The sequence below is a fragment of the Myotis myotis genome, unplaced genomic scaffold (assembly GCF_014108235.1).
Source record: "Myotis myotis isolate mMyoMyo1 unplaced genomic scaffold, mMyoMyo1.p scaffold_m19_p_2, whole genome shotgun sequence".
NCBI classification, from domain to species: Eukaryota; Metazoa; Chordata; class Mammalia; order Chiroptera; family Vespertilionidae; genus Myotis; species Myotis myotis.
In genome coordinates this window covers 177594179-177617820 of record NW_023416324.1, presented here as the reverse complement: position 1 = coordinate 177617820, position 23642 = coordinate 177594179, and the positions used below count along the sequence as shown (strand labels likewise).

Below are 23642 nucleotides of genomic sequence, written 5' to 3'. Positions count from 1 at the left end.
ACAAGCGCACTTTTCAAGATACATTTGCAATATGAGAACACTAGAGGCCTGATGCATGAAATTCGTGCAAGAGTAGGCCTTCCTTCCCCCGGCTGCCAGCACCAGCTTCCCTCTGGCACCCGGGACTTAGGCTTCCCTCTGGCACCCAGAACCCAGGCTTCCCTCTGGCTGCCCATGGGCACACGAGACCCAGGCTTCCCTAGTAGCCCTGGCTTTGTCCACAGGGTCGTCCAGAAGGCAATTAGACTGGATGTCCTTCCGGACGACCTTGCAGACAAAGCCGGGGCTACGAGGGAAGTCCGGGTCCCGGGTGCCAGAGGAAATCCGGTGCCGGCAGCCAGGGGAAGGAAGGCCTACTCTTGCACGAATTTTGTGCATTGGGCCTCTAGTGTATATATATATATATATTATAGATGACAAGCAGGGACATGGACACACTAGGCATTGGGAAGGCATGGAATCTAAGGTACAGGAGCTATCTTTAAAAGAAGATATCAAGCCCTAGCCGGTTTTGCTCAATGGTTATAGCATCAGCCTGGGACTGAAGGGTCTAGGGTTCCATTCCAGTCAAGGGCACATACCACAGTTGCCGTCTCAGTCCTTGACCCTGGTCGGGAAGTGTGTGGGAGGCAAGCAATCAATGTGTCCCACATTGGTGTTTCTCTCTCTCTGTTTCTCCCCCTCCTTTCTACTCTCTAAAAATCAGTGGGCCGGGGCGGGGGGGCGGGGGAAGGGATATCTCCGGGTGAGGATTAACAAAAGAAAAAAAAGAAGACATCCAAATTAAATGCTGAACATGAAGCAAATGGAGGATCAGGAGCTTAAGAAGAGAGCAGTCACCAAGAGCCACAGAAGCAATAAAAAGAGGACCACAATGCTGATTACAAATGTCATCACCAGAAAGCAGAGCCTCTTAAAAGACTTCCTACTCCTCTGATCTCAGGAATCTAATTCATTCACTATTGCTGAATGTGCTGTGATCTTCTTTTAAATGGGAACTAAACTTTACCTTCACACTTTTTTCCTCCTCCTTTAGTATATCTTCCAAATTGGTAGCTTTCTCTTCTGCTGACATAGTTTTCTCAGTTATCTGCTCTAATTTTTCTTTTGCATTCTCATTAGATTTTTTAATTCTTTGTAACCTAGAAAGAGTTTATAATTAAAAAACAGAAAACATGCCTAGAGGTATTGAATGCAAACAAACAAGGAATAGTTTGTCCTGCAATTTTTTCATATAACTTCATGTTATATGAAAAAATTTTACCATAAGCCATTTTATTACCAATACATAGTTAATATGCCATAAAAAAAATATTACTCCTGAGCCTCTGTGATGAAACACCTGTGACATTTTTAATTTAATAATTTAGTAGCTATAATTTTATAGCTATTTAACAAAAAATATGTTTCTAGAAGTAAATTAAGAACTATAAATATATTTAAACATCTTTTTTCTTACCTTGTTGTTTCTCCATCAATATCCTTCTTTATTTTGGAAGTATTTTTCCTCAGAGCTTCTACTTCACTGGAACTTCTATTCACAGTGGCTTTTAAAATATCCAGCTATTTATTAATTAACAGACAGAAAGTATATATTTACTCTGTATTTTATAAATTAATTTCATTTCCAAAAATTCCTTTTTGAAGCACTTTAATTTCTAACCTTCATCATTCCCATAAACACAATAACCATACTGCTATAATACATATTAACAGATTTTCTTTTTGCTCTAATATTACAGTTTAAACTGCTTGTATAATACTGGCAAATTATAAAGACCCACATATATGTGTTTAAAATACATTAGAGCAAAACTTCACAACATTGGATTTGACAATGATTTCTTGGATGTGACACCAAGGGCACAGAGAACAAAAATTAGACAAGTTGGACTTCATTAAAATTAAAAACTTTTGTGCATCAAAAGACAATATCTACACAGTAAAAAGGCAATCAACAGAATGAAAGAAAATTTGCAAATCAATATGTGGTAAGGGATTCATATCCAGGATGTATGGAGATCTAAAACTCAACAACAACAAAAGATTAAAAACTGGGCAAAGGGCCTAAATATACATTTCTCCAAAGAAGACATAAAAATAACCAAAAAGTGCATGAAAATATGCTCTACATCATTAACCATTAGAAAATGCAAATCAAAACTACAATAAAATTCCACCTCACACCCATTAGGAGGGCTACTATAAAAGATAATAATAACTAGTATTGGTGAAAGTGTGGAGAAATTAACCCTGTTGGTACAGCCACTGTGGAAAACAGTATGACAGTTTCTCAAAACATTAAAAACAAAATTACCATACGATCCAGCAATTGTGAGGTAACTGTATACCCATGTTCATAGCAGCATTATTCATAATAGCTAAAAACTGGAAGCAACCCAAGTGTCCATGGACAGACGAATGGATAAGCAAAATGTGGTATACACATACAATGGAATAGTATCCAGCCTTAAAAAGAAAGGAAATGTTGACGTATGCTGCAACATGGATGAATCTTGAGGACATTATACTAAATGAAATAAGCCAGTCACAAAATACTGGATGGTTCCACTTATGTGAGGTACTTAAAGTAGTCAAAATCAGAGAGACAAAACAGAATGGTAGTTACCAGGGAATGGTAGAAGGGAGGAATGTGGAGCTATTGTTTAGTGGGTACAGTTTTATTTTTACAAGAAAAAAAGAGTTATGGAGATAGATGGTGCTGATGGCAGTACAACATTAGGCACGTATTTAATACCAGTAAGAACACTTAAAATGGTTAAGATGGGGGAGAAGCAAGATGGTGGCACAGGTAAATGCCAGTACTCGCTGCCTCCCACAACCACATCAAAATTACAACAACTAAAATACAGAACAACCATCATTCAGAACCACCTGAAATCTGGCTGAATGGAAGTCCTGCAACTGGAGAAGTAAAGAAAGCACATGGAGATTGGTAGGAGGGACAGAGGCACAGAATGGGCTGGTCCAACACCCATGTGTGCCATATTTTTAATCGGGAAGGATATCTCCAAGGCCTCCATGAGAAGCAGGGGTTTCCAGCCCCACACTAGATCCCCAACCCAGGATTCCAGAGTTGGGAAGAGAAGTCCCTGTAACTTCAGGCTGTAAAAACCAGCAAGAATTGTAGTTAAGAGACATGGGCCTCTTAAAGGGGCCACACATGAATCTACTTAGTCCCGCTTCCTCTGAATTCCAACTCTGAGTGGTGGCTTTGGGAGAATCCAGTGGCATACAGGGAGGAACTGGACTGTCTGGCACTGAGGTAGGAACTCAGGGGTGGCTTTCTCCCAGTTAATGGTGTTCACAGGGGTCATTGTTCCTGTGCTGGGACATCCCCCATCACAGAGCTGACTGGCAGCTATATCTGAGTTTCCATCAGCCTGGCCCACACTGCTCATTCTATCCTGGTGATTCCCTGAAACCCTGCCTCATCCAATTTGCAGCCCCACTCAAGCTGTTTGCGCCTGCTTTTCCATATGAATGGCCAGACGTTGCTAAATCTCTTTAAAAAGCAGCAGCAGGTGTCAGTGTGTCCCAAACCTATCAATAAAAGGCCTAAGACCCAGAATTAACACCAGCCTGCCTTGCTTCACACCTGGGCCTTGCCTGGGCACTTCCTAGCCCAATATAAGTAACAGCCATCTGCAGATCTCTGTGCAGTGGCTAACTTTGCACCTCCTAAAAAGCCCCACAGCCAGTGTACCTGGTGGACAGCTTCAGACCATAGCAGATTACAAGTGATACATTCAAGGGGCAGACTCAGTGAGCACCAAAGCCCCAATGCAGCAAATCCTGCTCCATAGGGGTGTCTCCTGCACTACAGCTCTTCCATTGTAGGTGGCATCTGGTCCTCATAGTCAGTTAGCCTGGAGGTCAATCCCTCCCAGTAATGCCAACAGCAATCAAAGCTCAACTATAACAGGAATGTGCATACAGACCACAGAGGGACATACCTAGAGTGCCCAGCTCAGGTGACTGGGGAGACTGAACCACTGGGCCCTATAGGACATGTAATACACAAGGCCACTCTACCAACTCAAGGAGACATAGAAGCTCTACCCAAAAATAGAAACAACACAGGGAAGCAGCAAAAATTCAGAGACAAAGAAACATGTTACAAATGAAAGCAATGAAAGAAAGTAAACTACTGGATACAGAAATGATGATTATAAGGTTGCTCAAAGGCCTTAATGAGAGCTTCAACGGACTTAGTGAGACTTCAAGGATCTTAGTGAGAATGTCAAAGACATGAAAAAAGACCAGTCAGAAATTAAGCATACACTAACTGAAATAAAGATAATTTACAGGGATTCCACACTAGAGTAGAGGATTCTAAGAATCAAATCAATGATTTGGAATATGAGGAAGCAAAAAAACACCCAATCAGAAGAGCAAAAATAAAAGAATCCAAAAATATAAAGATTGTGTAAGGAGCCTCTGGTACAACTTCAAGCATACCAACATTTACATAATAGGGGTGCCAGAAGGAGAAGAGAGAGAAAGCAAGATATTGAAAACCTATTTGAAGAAATTACAAAAAATCTTTCCCTACCTGGTGAAAGAAATAGACCCAAATAAGAGGAACCCAAAGAGGCTCACACCAAGACACATCATAATTAAAATGTCAAGGGTTAAAGACAAAGAGAGAATCTTAAAAGCAGCAAGAGAAAAGCAGTTAGCTACTTATAAGCAGTTAGCTACCTGATTTCTTAACAGAAACTTTATAGGCCAGAAGGGTGTGGCAAGAAATATTCAAAGTAATGAAAGACATGTAACCAAGATTACTCTACCCAGAAAAGCTATTGTTTAGAATTGAAGGTCAGATAAAGAGCTTCACAGACAAGAAAAAGCTAAAGGAGTTCATCACCACCAAACTGCTATTACATGAAATGTTGAAGGGTATTCTTTAAGAAGAGGAAGAAGAAGAAGAAGAAAAAGATTAAAAAAAAAAGAATAAAATGGCAATAAATACATATCTATCAACAATTGAACCTAAAAACAAAATAAACAAACAAGAAATCTAATGAACAAAATAAATTGAGGAATAAAATAGAATCAGAGGCATGGAAACATGGAACATACTGACAAATCTCAGAGGAAAGGGATGAGGTGGGTGTGGGGAGAAATTAACCAAGGATCTTATATGCATATATGCATTACCTATGGACACAGAAAATAGGGTGGCGAAGGCCTAGAGTGGGGCGGGAACCAGGTGGAGGGGGGCAATGGGGAAAGGATGGGGGACACCTGTAATACTCTCCACAATATCGATTCTTTAAAAATGGTTAAGATGGTAAATTGTATGTTACATGTATCTTATCACAATAAAAAATTGGAGAAAAGAAATGAATGAATGAATGATATGCGCTACAACATGGATGAACCTTGAAAATATTATGTAAGTAAAAGAATCCAGCCCAGCTAACATGGCTCAGTGGTTGAACGTTGACCTATGAACCAGGAAGTCACGGTTCAATTCCTGGTCAGAGCACATGCCCAAGTTGCAGCCTCTATCCCCAGTGTGGGGTATGCAGGAGGCAGCCAATCAATGATTCTCTCTCATCATTGATGATTCTATCTCTCTCCTTTTCCCTTCCTCTCTGAAATCAATACAAATATATTTTTTTAAAAGAATCCCAGACACAAAAGGTTCCATACTATATGATTTCATTTATATGAAATATCCAAAAGGAGCAAATCCATAGAGAAACAAAGTAGATTAGTAGCTGCCAGGAGCTGGTTGGAGGGGGGAAAAGAAAGTGATTGCTAATGGGTATGGGGGTGCCTTTTAAAGTGACAAAAATATTGTAAAATTAGATTGTGGTGGTATGTGCACAATTCTGAGAATACACTAAAAATTATGGTTTGTGGATTATATCTCAATAAATAAATTATGAATGAAGAAATCCCTGCATTTTTTATTTTTTATTATTGTTATTTTTTTCTTTATTGATTAAGATATTACATATGTGTCCTAATCCCCCCTTCCTGCCCCCCCCCCCCCACAGCCCCACTTATGCCCTCACCCCCCTGGTGTCTGTGTCCATTGGTTAGGCTTATATGTATGTATACAAGTCCTTTGGTTGATCTCTCCCCCTTACCCCCACCCTCCCCTACCTTCCCTCTGAGGTTTGACGGACTGATCAATGCTTCTCTGTCTCTGGATCTGTTTTTGTTCATCAGTTTATGTTGTTCATTATATTCCACAAATGAGTGAGATCATGTGATATTTATCTTTTCTGACTGGCTTATTTCGCTTGCATTCTTTTCTGTAATTGGTTTAAATTTTAAAATGTTTAAAAATAATTTTGCAACTATACAAGTAAATTTGTCTTTTTTTTATGCTGGGCCATCTTCTGAGGGAAGGAGCCAGTATCTCGGAGGCAGGACAGGAGCGTCAGTTATAGAAAAACTGTTCCGCCCTGTCAAGGCTGACCTCCGCACCAAGAGCTGGGGCTCATCTCACTCTTTGCAGGGCCTGAGTGCAGCCCTACACTGTCCATCTAGCAACCACTAGCCCAGTGATGGCAAACCTATGACAAGCGAGTCAGAGGTGACACGCGAACTCATTTTTTTGGTTGGTTTTTCTTTGTTAAATGGCATTTAAGTATATAAAATAAATATCAAAAATATAAGTCTTTGTTTTACTATGGTTGCCAATATCAAAAAATTTCTATATGTGACATGGCACCAGAGTTAAGTTAGGGTTTTTCAAAATGCTGACACGCCAAAAAAAGAAAAAGAAAAAAAAAGTTATTAGCAGTGGCATTTAACTTAGGCAAGAAATTCATTTATTTTACTTTTTTAGGATCTTCTATAATTATTCTCTTTAGGCAAAAGAAAAACTTTCATTTTCATCAGAAATAAAAAGCATAATACCTTATAAAATAAAATGCTCTACAATATTCCAAATTCCCATCTAAACAATGTTAACTTCACATACTATGGTCTTAAGATATAAATTTCATAAGAACTCTTTATTGCTAACTAGGGGAATTGCTACCTCTCCCTATGGAATAACCTAGTTAGCATGAACGCTGCAAAAGAAGAACAAAACAGAAGTTTTCTCCTCTCTTAATCTGTTTCATGGTATTTGACCACTACATTTTTCCACTACCAGACTGAAATTTATTCCTTAACAAGGTGAGGAACTGAACTTAAACAGGTAACCCCACCATATACGTAGCAATGGAAAGATACTTCAAGTTATCACTAAGGTTAATATTCACCTTCACATTTTCTTATTTGCCGGTTATCAAATAATTATGATTTCCAAGCAAGACCCTTTGGGAGCCTTTTGCCTGAGGTCACTAACAAAACGTGTGACAGGTAGTTGGGCACTGCACAACTCCAGGGGGAGCCCTTCACATCACCTGTGATGCCAATGGCACCCCCTGATGCCTTCACCAACCAGGGCTCAACTCAGAGTATCCTGAAAGTCCCACAACATGAAAGGATGAAAAAAATAAAATAAAATAAAATAAAATAAGGCAGTACCTTAATCAAAGGAAAGGCTTTGTGCTTACTTTTATAGCAATTTCCCATAAACACGCAAACCAGTCTTTTTAGTTGCCATACCTCATCCTTCAGCTGATTTTTATGAACTTCATGCTGCTGGTATTCTTTTCTACATTTTGAAACTTTACGATCAGCAACAGAAATTTTTTTCTCATACTCTGTGTTATTTCCAATCTCACTTTCCAAAAACTTGATCTTTTCCTTAACCAAATTTTCTTTTTCTCTTGTTTCCTGTTTTATCTTTGCTAATGTCTAGGATTAAAAAAAAAAAAAAGTAAATATATGTTTAATATGATGATCAAAATGAAAACTAAAAGAAATTTAGTTTTTATTTTTCTATTATTATATTTAGTATTTATTTTATCAAAACTTAGGAGAATGTTTTTTAAGAGAGACTATATTTATATGAACTAAAACAAAATATTAATATGCTACACACCAAAAATAGTAAGCTTATATTTTTAAAGGTCTCTATATTTTCTTTCATCTACTTGGTACTTTGCTAAAGAGATGAGAAAAATATCAATCTTTTATGAATGAAAAGTGACATTTAAAAAATATAACAGTGTTATATATTTTTAACATAGAAAGTTTAATTTCAATGAAATTTTCCAAATATTTCATAGAACCAGTTTGTTTTTCATCTTTTGAGAATAGCATTTTAGTTATTGGCTTCAATAGGAATTCCTTCACTCAGGCTTTTTGATGGTCTTGACTATACAAAATTAACAGAATATGGGAAGAAGTAGCTGAGATGTGGACAGAGCGTTATGAGAACAAAGAGAATAAGGTCTACTAAAGAGGAGTCATTAAAAGGCATATCTAACAGGCTTAATTTAAGTAGGCCTAAAAAGACAAATGGAGATACATAAAAACTCAGTGTAGTAAAAGCACATGTGGGGGGGGGGGGCAGAGATAGAATAGGGATATATTAAGAAGGGGTGGGTACAGATGAAAGGGATGAGGCTGGAAAAGTAGAGGTTGAGGCTGAACTGTGGAGAAATCCTATTTTTCAATTGTTATGTCAAAGAGGATCAACTTTTAAGCAATATGGAACAAAAATGATTGTAGAGCTGGGGAATAAAAAGATCATATATGTTTTTTACAAGTGATTATTACTGCAATATGTTGGATGAATTGAAGGGTGAAGAAAAATTTACCCTAAAATACATTTCTTGCAAGTTTTATAAACTGGGGCCCCACCAAACAACTAATCCCAGGAGATGGGTGTGGGGAAGGCATGTGGTTTGAAATTAGTACGTTTTAGAAATGCTACATGTAATATTATACATATTAGCATATTAAATGAATATATATCTGAGATGCACTGCATTTAAAAAAACATTTTTAATTTGCTTAATCTAGTATTCCTCTATGTTCTCTATGATAAGTAACATTCTATAATTGTAGCAGTCTATATATCTAGTGTGTTCATTCAACCAAAAGACAGGTCAAAACTTCTTAGGTTTATATATGGCAAATGATCATTCTGGAATTTCCTGCTTTATACTGATTTTTCTACTACTTAATCAGGTGCTTTAATTCTACTTCACTGTTCACATTATTTAACAGTGCTATCTATTCACAGGTAAGTTTTCATATAGGTAATGCTTATAAGTAATATCTCAAAATGTTTATACTGAAATAAAAGCATAATGGAAAAATATTTATAAATAATGAAAAGTTTCTTTTAAGAAGACAATTCCAGGATCCTATGGTCTGACTCCTGCCAAGAAGACTCTGAGAAGGCAGAAATTGTTTTGGAGGAAAAAACAAAAAACAAAAGGGTCCAATGCCATATTTAACTTTCTAGTGGTGTGAACCGGCTCTCACTGGCTCACCACAACTGACTTGCACATCTCTTCTCAACGCTGTGTCCAGTGAAGTCCTGTTGGTATGGAAACAGTTTCACCACAGAAATCAGAAATGACACAGATCGGGAGCCAGTTGTTAAACACTTAGAAGCATACCTCTACCTGGGAGCCATTTCTTAGCAACCTTCCCCAGCCTCCTACAATACAGACAGCCAGGAGATATCAGCCTGTAAGGAACCACTTTGAGTATGGCAAGTTGTATATTCTGCCAAATCAGCAGGCTCTCCCTTCAACTGTGGGGTTGTATGAGAATTCGATTGTGGATCTGCAGTCTTAGATTGGGCACACTTTATTTATACAGAGGAAGTAGTTTAGGGCTTGATATTTGAAAGCACTGAGAAGTCAGTAAAGAGAAACCAACATCAGCATTAACAGTGAAAAGGAACTCAGTTAAGACTGGCTCTCCCTTGTCCCTCCTAGGGAGGCCTAGGCCGTTTTGTACTCAATCAGTATGGCATTCCTCCCTTCGGAGCTTCTACCACTTCTACCCCATCACTGGGGCCTCAGCTTCAAAAGTGAAACTTTATTGGAGTCCTGGTTTCTTTCCTGACTCTCCCTTCCTGTCTCTGGGATCCCCATGAAGCTCATTTCCCCGCACCTAACTGTGTGTACAGATAGCACACATGTTAAATCCAAGGCACCACAAACAACTGTGTGTATGTAGGGCATTGATTTTACTGCAATAACATTATCTAACTTTCTCTTGTTCCACATTTCAGCAATGGCAGGATCTAGTCTTTGTCATTATACTACCACTAGTGACCTGGTGCACGGATTTGTGCCTATTGAAAGGAAATTAATTAGAAGGTGGCAGCGGGATGGGACTGGGCAAGACAGGCTGGACACGCCCTGGAGCCAACCTCCTGGTGGTTTCTCCCTGGCATCTGTGGAATGAGTGGTGAGCCTCCAGAAGGCGGGGTCCCTTGGCCTGGCCTGCAGGGATCAGCTGAAACCAGCTCTCCGACCTCCCCCGAGGAGTCCTGGAGTTGCTGTCGTACAGGGTGTGGAACGCAAACACAAGTGTGTAATAAACCAGACTCGGGGCTAACAGTTCCCCAGCAACAACATAACCCACGGCCGAAGGTGGAATGGCACGGCCCCACAAGGAATTGGCTCCCTCCTCTCTGGTTTTGGGGTGCGTCGCCAAAGAACTGCCGCTGCCAAGTCACTGCAGCTCAGCAGCTCCTGCTTTGAGTGTCTGCCCCCGGTGGTAAGTGCGCATCATAGTGACCGGTTGGATGGGTGGAAGGACACTTAGCATATTAGCCTTTTATATATATAGATAAGTAATATACATACAATCACATTTCTAAATGAATGGAGTCCGCTTTGAAAAACATTTACCAAAATTAATGAATCTCCTACAAAAGTGACTTTCAAATAACACTGTGGTTTACAGGTGAAATTAATGAGTTAAACACAAACGAGAGTAAATACAGCTGAACACTGCAAGGACCAAACAACTACTTTACCAAGGCACAGTCATCAATGTCTCGATCTCTCTTCTTCATCTGTTCTATTGTGCTTTCCCACTGTTTAATGAGTTCTTGTCTCTCATTATGAATCCTACGAAAATCTTGCGCTGCTTTATCCAATTCTAACTGTCAGATAGAGAGCAATAACATTTCTTGAATGTAAGCACTTTTGCAAACATCACGTAGACAATTAAGAGATAAAAAATCTTCACTGAACCAACCTGTGCACTTAGAGTCTCTGTAGTTTCATTGTCAAGGACCTTTCTTTTCTGATTACCTTCCAAAGTCAGCCTTTCTAATTGCAAGGTCAGTGCCTATGTAATTACATGCAAAAATAGGTATGATTATCATTGGATTAACTTAAAACTATTAGCGTATCTCATGTTAAGTTTTATTATATTACTAGAGGCCCAGTGCATGCATTCATGCACAGGTGGGGTCCCTCGGCCTGGCCTGCAGGGATTGGGCTGAAACTGGCTCTCCGACATCCCCCGAGGAATCCCGGATTGCGAGAGGGTGGTTCTTGGGTGACGCACCCTGCAATTGGGCTCCCTCCTCTCTGGTTCTGGGTGCATCACCTGAGATCCAAAGCTACCAAGTCACTGCAGCTTGGCAGCTCCTGCGTTGAGCATCTGCCCACTGGTGGTCAGTGCACATCATAGCTACCGGTCAGACGGTTGGACGATTGCTTAGGCATATATATATATATATATATATATATATATATATATATATATTTGATATCCAACACAAATTATATATATATATATATATTTACATATATATACATATAAATGTATATATTCTTAATCTTTTAACCTCTAGGGCTGCAATGAAAACTCAATTGTTTTTTAAAAGACTTTTAATACATTTTAAAGTATGTTAGAAAAAAGATGAACAATTTTCCATTTAAAATAATGCATTTGGTATTAAGTCTATTAGAAAATAGCATCTTTCATTATACTAAAGCATTATCATATTTCATTACAAGTAGATTTTAAAAAATAATTATAATAATATATTAAATAATCAAAGCACTAAAGTCTTAAATCAGCAAAAACTATATGTAATGACAAAACTTTGTAGGTATTTGAATATACTCATTTTTCTAGAGAAAGGATACTTGGCATTATTAGATTCTGGAAGGAAATTGACCCCAAAAATGTTTAAGAAGTACTGCTTTAAAATTCTAAGTCCAATTTAGATAAAAAGGTTGACACACGACAGAATCAGAGAAAACCTGACATTAAAATTTCTAATTTCTCACCCTAATTTTATTATCATCTTGTTGTGCATACTTCTGGAGAGTGAGGGCATCACTATCTTTGTGAGCTGATTCTTCTAACCAGGCCTCCAATGCCTGCTGGTCCCAGTTCATTTGACGTTTCAAATCATCCAATTTTTGAGTAAATTTAAATATCTGGTTCTAATATCCAAAGAGAGAGGACAGGGTGAGATTAAAAAAAACATCATTTACAATATAAACTAAAATAAAACATAGCATTACATACTATACAGAACATATAATAAAGAAAAAAAGGAATCCCATCCCTGACCTCTAGATGAATACTAGTATAATATACCATATTTAATTATGTAACTATAATACTTGTATTTTAATTTTTTAGTTGTAAAACAGAGGAGAAATTATTATACATAGTTGAGAACAGTTACTTTAAAAGATGTTAGGGGAGTTCCCCAAAGCAATCTCATTAGTCATTCCATCATAGCCACCTCAAGAGAATGTGCAATCTTAGGAAAAATAATGAGCTTGATATGCTAACTCAAGCCCAAGACAAGTCCCCTTCAACCCCATTTCCAACCAGATTGCTGCCTCTAAGAAGCCTCTTACACAGAAATTATGAAAGCACTTCTAATTGAAATAAATACAGCAGTTAAGAAAATAAAAATGTTTCTGTACATATATTCATTTAACAAATCTAGATTCATAAAAAAACTGATGAATATACAGACACAAATTAATATAATAACATATGTATGTGTGTATGTATACGTATACATATATACATGTGTGCATTTCCATATGCATATACATATGTAAAGAGAAGAGTCCAATTTGGAAAAAGTGCCCAAATCAAGTAACTAAAAACTAAGAAAAAGAAAAAAATATGTACAGTAGCTTAATATTGGTCATAAGTTGACAAGTTAATATGAAAGGTAAAATCAATAAAGAATGAAACCCAAAATTAAAAGTGATATTTTAAAATGTGGCTTTTAAAAATGTAGCACTTATGAATAAATTATGCCTAGCATTGTATAACAGGCAATTAACATGGTGGTTTGCATATAGTAAGGTTCAATGAGTATTTGGTAAATGAACATTGGGAAAATAAATGTAACATTCTATCATTGTTTCATTCAAATCTCAGCTCCATGTGCCTTCCATTGTCCAAGAAAACAATGTAAGAAAATGTTAGGAAACTAATGAATGCCTTTCCCATACAGAAAAAAGTCAGTGTTTGTTTGGTGAGGGAAGCAGGAACAATGGCACAACATTTTAAGTAACATTTCAACACATACTTCCTTATCACTTTTCTTTTCCCGTATTAAAGTTATGTCATTTTCCAGTCTTTGGATTTCATTTTTCACTCGACTCAGCTCTCTTTCCGCAATGGCTTTAAAATGCTCTTCACTTTCAATCTCATGTTCCCTGGCTTTGCAAAGAGACTACAGAAAAACATACAAGATAGACTTTTTACATTTTAGTATTAAAAATATTTATAATAATCCATTAGACAAAAACATAACAAAGTTCCCACACAATGCCTATATTAAGTATCATTAATTCTACTTCTCTTAAACCTATACCACATTAGACTTTGTGATTCAGTATAGACAGTGTTGTTTACTATTTATAAGAGAATTAAGTCATAGAATGTGTTAGGAGAAAAATACTGTTGTCAGTGATTTTCAGATACTAGGTTGGGCTAGGGAATTTGCAGAAAACCAAACTTTATATGGTTATACTTTAAAAGATCAACTAATAATTTAACCTTAGCTTATTGTAAAAAATTAATTAATTAAAAATTTAATAAAAATATACGTCATTACTTAACTAAAAATAAGAAATAAAACTGACTAAAAATACTTGGGAAATGGGATAGTTATATGAATTGATCACATAAATTAACAGAGATAATTTTTAAATATTATGTAAACATTGGTTATAAATATTTCCTAGACTATATTAATAAACGAGCATGCCTTTGTTATGCTTCACTTAATAAAATAGTGCTTGTTGACTACTGATTTTACATTGCTTTAAAGTTATCACCATTGGTATTATTTTTACATTGTTAAAGCTGTTACTGTTGTAGGAAGTTTACTACTTCCGTCTCTTATCTTAGTTGAGGTTTGACTATAATAAAATATACCCACAAAGAGTCTCTCTCAGATCCCCAACTCAGTGGTTTAATAACTTGAAGAAAAGATGTTGTTCCTAACCATTTATTAGATCCCCAACTCAGTGGTTTAATAACTTGAGGAAAAGATGTTGTTCCTAACCATTTATTAATTAATCATATCAGGATTCAAAAATATGAAGTATTGTTTTTAGAAGTTCATTAACTTTTTTTTAAATATATTTTTTTAATGATTTTTTTACGGAGAGGAAGGGAGAGAGATAGAAAGTTAGAAACATCGAGTCAGCTGCTTCCTGCACACTCCCTACTGGGGATGTGCCAGCAACCAAGGTACTTGCCCTTGTCCAGAATTGAACCTGGGACCCTTCAGTCTACAGGTTGATGTTCTATCCACTGAGCCAACCCGGTTAGGGCTCATTAACATTTTAACTTTCTTCTCATAAGACTGTTAAAGCATGAAATAGGAAGATGGTGGTGGATTAAGTGGAAGTTACACTGACACCCTCCCAGGATCAAACTGGAATTACAACTAAAATATAGAAAAACCATCCTGAATAATCAACTGAAGACAAGCTGGAGAGAACCGTGATAACAGTGACTTGAAAGTGGAGAGAGCATAGAGACTGGTAGAAAGTGCGGTGTCAGGAGAAGGCTGCCAGACTCCCCAGACAACAGCTGAAGTCCCAGAGGATATCTCAGCTGTGGGGGGTTCCTATTGAGAACTCTGGGGTCTAAATCCCAAGTTGGGTTCCTCAGCCCAGAGCACCAGAACTGAAAAAGCTGCCCACATAACATCTGGCTGTGAAAAGCAGCGGGGTTTCTGTCTACCAGGGTGAGAAGGTTGGAAATGCAGGCACCCTCTTAAAGGGCTGATGGACAAAATTTTGTGTGTAGTCACTGGTCTTGGGCTCTAGCAGAGGGAGGGCAGAGGGGACTGGAGCTGTGTGAGCAGACTCCAGGGCAGGGGGCTCTGGGGATAGAGCTCAGAGACCAGTCGCCTGGATTCCTGGGCTGAGTCGTTCCCCCAGACTGTAGAGGACATCTTTCTCAAGTTTGCAAAAAGCATGAAATAGTTACTTATCTATATTAATTACAAATTGGCATTTAAAACACGACTTTGTTCATTTTTAAGAATTACATTATTTCAAAGAAATGCAGATGTACTTTTAAAAACAGAGTTTGACATGGAAGTTAGTCAACACTCCAGTGCTGATTTGATGAGCTAATTTTCTGGGCTTCATCAGGGAATGAAGTTCTACACAGGAGTAGACTGTCCATAAAACAGATGCTTTGATTAATCACCCTAAGTTTCAATTTGTATTATTTTATTACGTTTTCTAAAATGCAGTATACTGTCCCCAGTTATCCTAAATATAATTTAACGATTATCTCAGGATGTCATTATAAATTTCAGTTCTTAAACTCGGCTAAAAGACTATGCCTAAGGGCTACTGAAGTGTTAGAACTATTTGCTTCCACTCAAAATGGTCCCAGTGGGTAGTGCTGAATAATTAAAAGTAGACAGAAACTCTCTTATGTATTATATTAAGTCTATTTCTGCTTAAAGTCATTTCTCACTGCATCACTGTACCTTTCTCATGCAATCTGCTGCCTAACATTATATTAGACTGTTTGAATGATGATTTATTCTTTCAAATGAATTAATTATTCCTTGAACTTGGTGGCAGTAGGGGGTTCCTCAAAGACTTTTTTCTGCCTACTTTCAAATTCAAGGCTATGTTCACTATAGATTAGTTATGCTAAATTTTCCTATTATGTCTATAAAATAACATCACAGATATAAATGCAATGGGAAATGTTCCATAACTACACATGATATAATCAACATGAATTTCAACATTATATATACCTGTGTATATAAGAACTCTTGTCTAACATTTTTTAAATGAGAAGCTATAGCATTAATTCGTTCTTCATAGACACGTAGTTGATTTTGCAAGTATGACTTCTCATCCTGCAGCTTTGACAACTGTAAATAATAAACACGATGATTAGTCAAAGTCTACTAAGTTCTTACCATATTTAAGGATGTAAAATCAAGATTATTTACTTTTCTTTTTTAAAATATCAATTTGAACTTCAAAAATCTACTGCCCTTTCAATTATAAAATAGTGCTGTGTTTTAAAGATGATTGTGGGAAAATTAGCACCACATTAAAACAAAATGGAAATCTTTCTCAGATTTGCAACATTAGCAGGGTCCACAGCTACAATGCGTTCTAAGTGGAAAAAAAATGAGATCCTATTCCATAATTAAATGACAAGGTTCCAAATCAAACAAGAGCATAGAAACAATGCCTAATGACAGCAAAAAATAGACCATTAGCCATAAATTTGAAAAGTAGACGTATACCAGACATAATAGCTCCTATATTTTGTGTCTTTGAATTAGAACCTGAGCAGACCCAAAACAATGTAAGTCCAAAACAAATAAAAACTTTTAGGAAATTGAAGATAGATTCTCAGGACCATTAGAACATGTCATCCCTGAAAACAATATAGAAGCTCAACAAAACAAAAATATATGCTTCTTTATAGTCTTGAGCTGTGGTTCCAAAAGCGGAGGCTACAACCCAGGAGGGGCACAACACAATTCACCAACGTGCAGAAGAAAATACTTGAATTTTGAACTAAGGAAGAAAGAAAAAAATACGAATTTACTCATTTGTTATGTCCTAAGTAATAGTAAGTATGTATTTTTGGCTTTTTATTTCATTAACTAGAGGCCCAGTGCAAAGATTCGTGCACATTGGAAGGAAATTAATTAGAAGGTGGCTGGTGGGGCAGGACTGGGCGAGACGGACCACACACGCCCTGGAGCCAACCTCCTGTGGTCTCTCCTTGGTTGGCCGCACCTGGGGCAGGGCCGGGCTCGAAGGGCATCTGCGGAGTGAGCAGGGTTCCTCTGGCAGGTGGGGTCCCTCAGCCTGGCCTGCATGGATTGGGCCAAAACCAGCAGTCTGACATCCCCCAAGGGGTCCCGGAGTGCGAGAGGGCACTCTGCAAAGTGGCTGTCGTTTGGCAGCTCCTGAGTTGAGCATCTCCCCCCTGGTGGTCAGTGGGCACCATAGCTACTGGCCAGAGTTTCTGCCCACTGGTCGTCATTGCACGTCATAGCTACTGGTCAGGCTATTGGACGGTCGCTTAGCCTTTTATATGTATAGATTTCAATTTTTAATTCCCTCTTTTGTTTACTTTCTTCTTCTTTTCTTTTTACTTTATTAACAGTTCTTAGTTTTGTGGGGGTTTTTTGTCTTACTGATTTTTATGGGCTGAATGTTTGTGTCACCCCCACATTCATATGTTGAAGCCCCTAATCCTCAATGTGATGGTACCTGGAGGAGGGCCTTTGGGAGGTAAGTAGGTTTAAATGAGGACCTGATGGTGGGACACTCATGATGAGATTAGTGTCCTTATAATAGAGAAACCAGAGGGTCTCTCTCTGCTGTGTGAGAACACAGGAAGAAGGCAGCCATCTAAAACCGGAAGAGTGCTCTCACCAGAGCCCAACCAGGCGGACACCCTGATCTCGACTTCTAACCTTCAGAACTGAAAAATAAATGTCTAATTTTGTTTGTGTTTTTAATCATTCAGTCTATGGTATTTTGTTATAGGAACTCAGGCTGCCTAAGACACTGATTTAGAAGGCATGTGGGCTATACATTTTCTCTAAATAAGAGTTTTGCTGCTTCCCGTGGATGTAGGTACCAAGCAGTTCCCTTTACAGTTTTCTTTTTTTTTTTTTTTTTTTAGACTTATTTTCTAATTTTATTTTATTTTATTTTTTTAAATTTATTGCTTAAAGTATTACAAAGGGTATTACATATGTGTCCATTTTATCCCCCCGCCCTAGACAGTCCCCTAGCCTCCCCTATCCCCCAGTGTCTTATGTCCATTGGTTATGCTTATATGCATGCATACAAGTCTTTTAGTTGATCTCTTACCCCCCTACCTCCTGCCCCCCAACCCTCCCCGGCCTTCCCGCTGCAGTTTGACAATCTGTTTGAGGCAGCTCTGCCTCTGTATCTATTATTGTTCAAAAGTTTATAATGGTCTCTATTATCCATGAATGAGTGAGATCATGTGGTATTTTTCCTTCATTGACTGGCTTATTTCACTTAGCATAATGCTCTCCAGTTCCATCCATGACGTTGCAAATGGTAAGAGTTCCTTCCTTTTGAGAGCAGCATAGTATTCCATCGTGTAGATGTACCACAGTTTTCTAATCCATTCATCTACTGATGGGCACTTAGGCTGTTTCCAGATCTTAGCTATGGTGAATTGTGCTGCTATGAACATAGGGGTGCATATATCCTTTCTGATTGGTGTTTCTGGTTTCCTGGGATATATTCCTAGAAGTGGGATCACAGGGTCAAATGGGAGTTCCATTTTCAGTTTTTTAAGGAAACTCCATACTGTCTTCCATAGTGGCTGCACCAGTCTGCATTCCCACCAGCAGTGCACAAGTGTTCCTTTTTCTCCACATCCTCTCCAGCACTTGTCGTTTGTTGATTTGTTGATGATAGCCAGTCTGACAGGTGTGAGATGGTACCTCATTGTTGTTTTGATTTGCATCTCTCGGATGATTAGTGACTTTGAGCATGTTTTCATATGTCTCTTGGCTTTCTGAATGTCCTCTTTTGAAAGGTGTCTATTTAGGTCCTTTCCCCATTTTTTGATTGGATTGTTTATCTTCCTTTTGTTAAGTTGTATGAGTTCCCTATAAATTTTGGAGATTAGGCCCTTATCAGATATGACATTGGCAAATATGTTTTCCCACACAGTGGGTTTTCTCGTTGTTTTGTTGATGGTTTCTTTTGCTGTGCAGAAGCTTTTTATTTTGATGTAGTCCCATTTGTTCATTTTCTCTTTAGTTTCAAGTGCCCTAGGAGCTGTATCAGTGAAGAAATTGCTTCGGCATATGTCTGAGATTTTGTTGCCTTTGGATTCTTCTAGAATTTTTATGGTTTCCTGTCGTACATTTAAGTCCTTTATCCATTTTGAGTTTATTTTTGTGTATGGTGTAAGTTTGTGGTCTAGTTTCATTTTCTTGCATATATCTGTCCAATTTTCCCAACACCATTTATTGAAGAGACTATCTTGGCTCCATTGTATGTTCTTGCCTCCTTTGTCAAATATTAATTGAGCATATTGGTTCGGGCCGATTTCTGGGCTCTCTATTCTATTCCATTGATCTATATGCCTATTCTTGTGCCAGTACCAGGCAGTTTTGAGAACAGTGGCTTTGTAATACAACTTGATATCTGGTATTGAGATCCCACCTACTTTGTTCTTTTTCAGGATTGCTGCAGCTATTCGGGGTCTTTTTTTATTCCAGATGAATTTTTGGAGAGTTCGTTCTAGATCTCTGAAGTATGCCGTTGGTATTTTAATGGGAAGTGCGTTGAATTTATAGATTGCTTTGGGTAGTATGGACATTTTAATGATGTTGATTCTACCAATCCATGAACACGGTATGTTCTTCCATCTGTTTATGTCTTCCTCTATCTCTTTTTTCAACGTCCTATAGTTTTCTGAGTAGAGGTCTTTTACCTCTTTAGTTAAGTTTATTCCTAGGTAGCTTAATTTTTTTGGTGCGATGGTAAACGGGATTGTTTTTATAATCTCTCTTTCTGAAAGTTCACTATTGGTGTATAGAAATGCCTCAGATTTCTTGGGGTTAATTTTGTATCCTGCTACATTGCCAAATTCATGTATTAAGTCTAGTAGCTTTTTGATGGAGTCTCTAGGGTTTTGTATGTATAATATCATGTCGTCTGCAAATAGGGACAGTTTTACTTCCTCTTTTCCAATTTGGATGCCTTTTATTTCTTCTTCTTGCCGAATTGCAATGGCTAACACTTCCAGTACTATGTTGAACAGGAGTGGTGAAAGGGGACATCCCTGTCTTGTTCCTGTTCTTAGGGGAAATGGTGTTAGTTTTTGTCCATTGAGTATGATGTTGGCTGTGGGCCTGTCATATATGGCTTTTATTATGTTGAGGTATGATCCTTCTACTCCCACCTTGCTGAGAGCTTTTATCAAAAATGGGTGTTGGATTTTTTCAAATGCTTTTTCTGCATCAATTGATATGACCATGTGGTTTTTTTCTTTCAATTTGTTTATGTGATGTATCACATTTATTGATTTGCGGATATTGTACCATCCTTGCATCCCTGGGATGAATCCTACTTGGTCATGGTGTATGATCTTTCTGATGTACTGCTGGATCCGATTTGCTAAGATTTTGTTGAGGATTTTGGCATCTATGTTCATGATGGATACTGGCCTGTAATTCTCTTTCATTGTGTTGTCTTTACCTGGTTTTGGTATTTGATGCTGGCTTCATAGAATGAGCTTGGAAGTGTTCCTTCCTCTTGAATTTTTTGTAGTAGTCTGAGGAGGATAGGTTTTAGTTCTTCCTTGAATGTTTGGTAAAACTCCCCTGTGAAGCCGTCTGGTCCTGGGCTTTTGTTTGCTGGAAGCCTTTTGATGACTGCTTCAATTTCTTCCATAGTTATTGGTCTGTTGAGATTATTAGATTCTTCCTGATTGAGTTTTGGAATGTTGTATTTTTCTAGGAATTTGTCCATTTCCTCCAGGTTGTCTAGTTTGTTGGAGTAGAGCTGTCCATAGTATTTTTTAACAATCATTTGTATTTCTGTGGGGTCTGTTGTTATTTCGTCTCTATCGTTTCTGATTTTGTTTATTTGGGTCCTCTCTCTTTGCTTCTTGGTGAGTCTGGCTAGAGGTTTGTCAATCTTGTTTATCCTTTCAAAGAACCAGCTCTTGGTTTCATTGATTTTCTGTATTGTTTTTTTGGTCTCTATGTCATTTATTTCTGCTCTAATCTTTATTATCTCCTTCCTTCTGCTCACTCTGGGGTTTTCTTGTTGCTCTCTTTCTAATTCTTTGAGTTGTAGAGTTAGCTGATTTACTACCATTTTTTCTTGTTTTTTGAGATAGGCCTGTAGAGCTATAAACTTCCCTCTCAGGACTGCTTTCATTGTGTCCCATAGATTTTGGATTGTTGTGTTTTCATTGTCATTAGTTTCCAGGATGTTTTGAATTTCTTCTTTGATTTCATTGGTAACCCAATCAATATTTAATAGCATGCTATTCAGCTTCCAAGTGTTTGAGTATTTTGGGTTGTTTTTATTGTAGTTTATTTCTAATATTATGCCATCGTGGTCTGCGAAGACGCTTTTTATGATTTCAATCTTCTTGAATTTGGGGATACTTTGCTTGTGACCCAATATATGGTCTATTTTTGAATATGTCTTATGAGCATTTGAGTAGAATGTATATTCCCTGGCTTTGGGGTGAAGTGTTCTGAAGATGTCTATTAAGTCCATCTGATCTAGCGAATCATTTAGGATTGCTGTATCTTTGCTGATTGTTTGTCTAGAGGGCTTATCCAGTGTTGTCAGTGGTGTATTAAAGTCCCCTACTATGATTGTATTGTTGTCAATCTCTCCTTTGATATCTTCCAGGAGTTTTTTTATGAATTTGGGTGCTCCAGCATTGGGTGCATATATGTTTACCAGGGTTATATCTTCTTGTTGTATTGATCCCTTTAGTATTATGAAGTGGCCTTCCTTATCTCTTGTTATGGCCTTCACTTTGAGGTCTATTTTGTCCGATATAAGTATTGCTACCCCAGCTTTCTTTTCCTTTCCATTTGCCTGAAAGATATTTTTCCATCCTTTCACTTTCAGTCTGTGTGAGTCCCTTCTAATGAGGTGGGTTTCTTGTAGACAGCAGATGTATGGGTCATGTTTTTTTATCCATTCAGCCACTCGATGTCTTTTGTTTGGCCATTTAGTCCGTTTACGTTTAAAGTTATTATTGAAAGGTACTTGTTTGTAGCCATTTCTGTTTTTGTGTGGCTGTTTTCTTTCTGAGCTTTTTATTTCTTATTTTTATACCAGTCCCTTTAGCATTCCTTGCATTGCTGGCTTGGTGGTGATAAACTCCCTTAGCCTTTTTTTGTCTGTGAAGCTTCTTATTTCCCCTTCAAGTTTGAATGATAGCCTTGCTGGATAGAGTATTCTTGGATTCAGTCCTTTGCTTTGCATCACTTTGTAAATTTCTGTCCATTCTTTTCTGGCCTGATGTGTTTCTGTTGAGAAATCATTTGACAATCTAATGGGAGATCCCTTGTATGTAACTTTCCGTCTCTCTCTTGCTGCCTGTAAGATTCTCTCTTTGTCCTGAACATTTGCCATGGTAATTATGATGTGTCTTGGTGTGGGTCTTTTCGGGTTCACCTTGTTTGGGACTCTCTGGGCTTGTGTGACTTTTTTCTTCCCCACCTCAGGGAAGTTTTCTGATATTATTTCTTCTAATAGGTTTTCTAATCCTTGTTCATCCTTCTGTTGTTCTGGTACCCCTATTATTCGTATGTTGTTTCGTTTCATGTTGTCCCAAAGCTCCCTTAGGCTCTCCTCCTGTCTTTTCATTTTTTTCTCCAATTGCAGTACATTTTGGGTGTGTTTTGCTTCCTTGTCTTCTAATTCACTAATTCGGTCCTCCGCTTCTCCTAGTCTACTGTTGATACTTTCAATGGAGTTTTTCATTGCAGCTATATCACTCTTCATTTCTTCTTGGGTCGTACTTAAGTTGTTGATTTTTTCATCTGTTTCTTCTAGCTTCTTCCATATGTTATCGATTTTTTCATCTGTTTCTTCTTGCTTCTTGCTGAGGTTGTCGATTTTTTCCTCCATCCGGTTTATACACTCTAGGACCCTTATTCTGAATTCTTTTTCTGTCATGTTGCATGCCTCTGTATTACTTAGCTGCTTTTCTGGAGAGTCCTCCTTCTCTTTCCTTTGGGGGTTTCTTTGTCTACCCATGTTTGATCTCACTGACATATCTAGACGTTGAGTCGTTCAGTGGTTGCTCCCTTGGTGGCAGTGACTCCTTGGTCTGTGGTTGCTCTTCGGGCGGTTGCGGAAGCAGCTGCTCTTCAGTTGGCAGCAGCTCCTCTGGTGGGTGCTGTTCACAGCTGTGGTGGCTCTTCTGGCTGGTGGGGCGAGGTTTCACGTACAGCTGCTGTTCCTCAGCAGAGGGTGTGGTGCTCAGGATGTTGCTGTTGCTTGGATCTGCTGCGTTGATTTAAAGGCACAAAATACAACACAACAAGGCACCACATACCAGGCACTATACACAAATATATTCACGATATTAATAACCCCAAATAAAGGTGACCACCTGAATTAAGAGAATTAGGGGATAAGGAAGAAGGAAGAGAAAAAGATAAAAGAGAAAAAAGAAAAGAAAAGTAGGGACCAAAAAAAGGAGTGCAAAAATGAAATTGGGAAAAAGGAGGGGGGGAAATAAAAGCG

At 38.0% G+C, this 23642-nt stretch overlaps 1 protein-coding gene across 1 annotated transcript in view; it reads right to left on the bottom strand.

Moving 5' to 3' along the window:
• CCDC39 (coiled-coil domain containing 39) overlaps window positions 1–23642 on the bottom strand; it is a 54871-nt gene that overhangs the window by 26832 nt on the left and 4397 nt on the right. The window contains exons 2-9 of the mRNA XM_036352206.1: window positions 16145–16264; window positions 13433–13579; window positions 12159–12317; window positions 11113–11205; window positions 10889–11017; window positions 7603–7794; window positions 1460–1563; window positions 1010–1142 (exon numbers count right to left, since the gene is read on the bottom strand). Of these exons, the coding sequence (XP_036208099.1) occupies window positions 1010–1142; window positions 1460–1563; window positions 7603–7794; window positions 10889–11017; window positions 11113–11205; window positions 12159–12317; window positions 13433–13579; window positions 16145–16264 (1077 nt within the window). The remainder of the gene's footprint in view (window positions 1–1009; window positions 1143–1459; window positions 1564–7602; window positions 7795–10888; window positions 11018–11112; window positions 11206–12158; window positions 12318–13432; window positions 13580–16144; window positions 16265–23642) is intronic.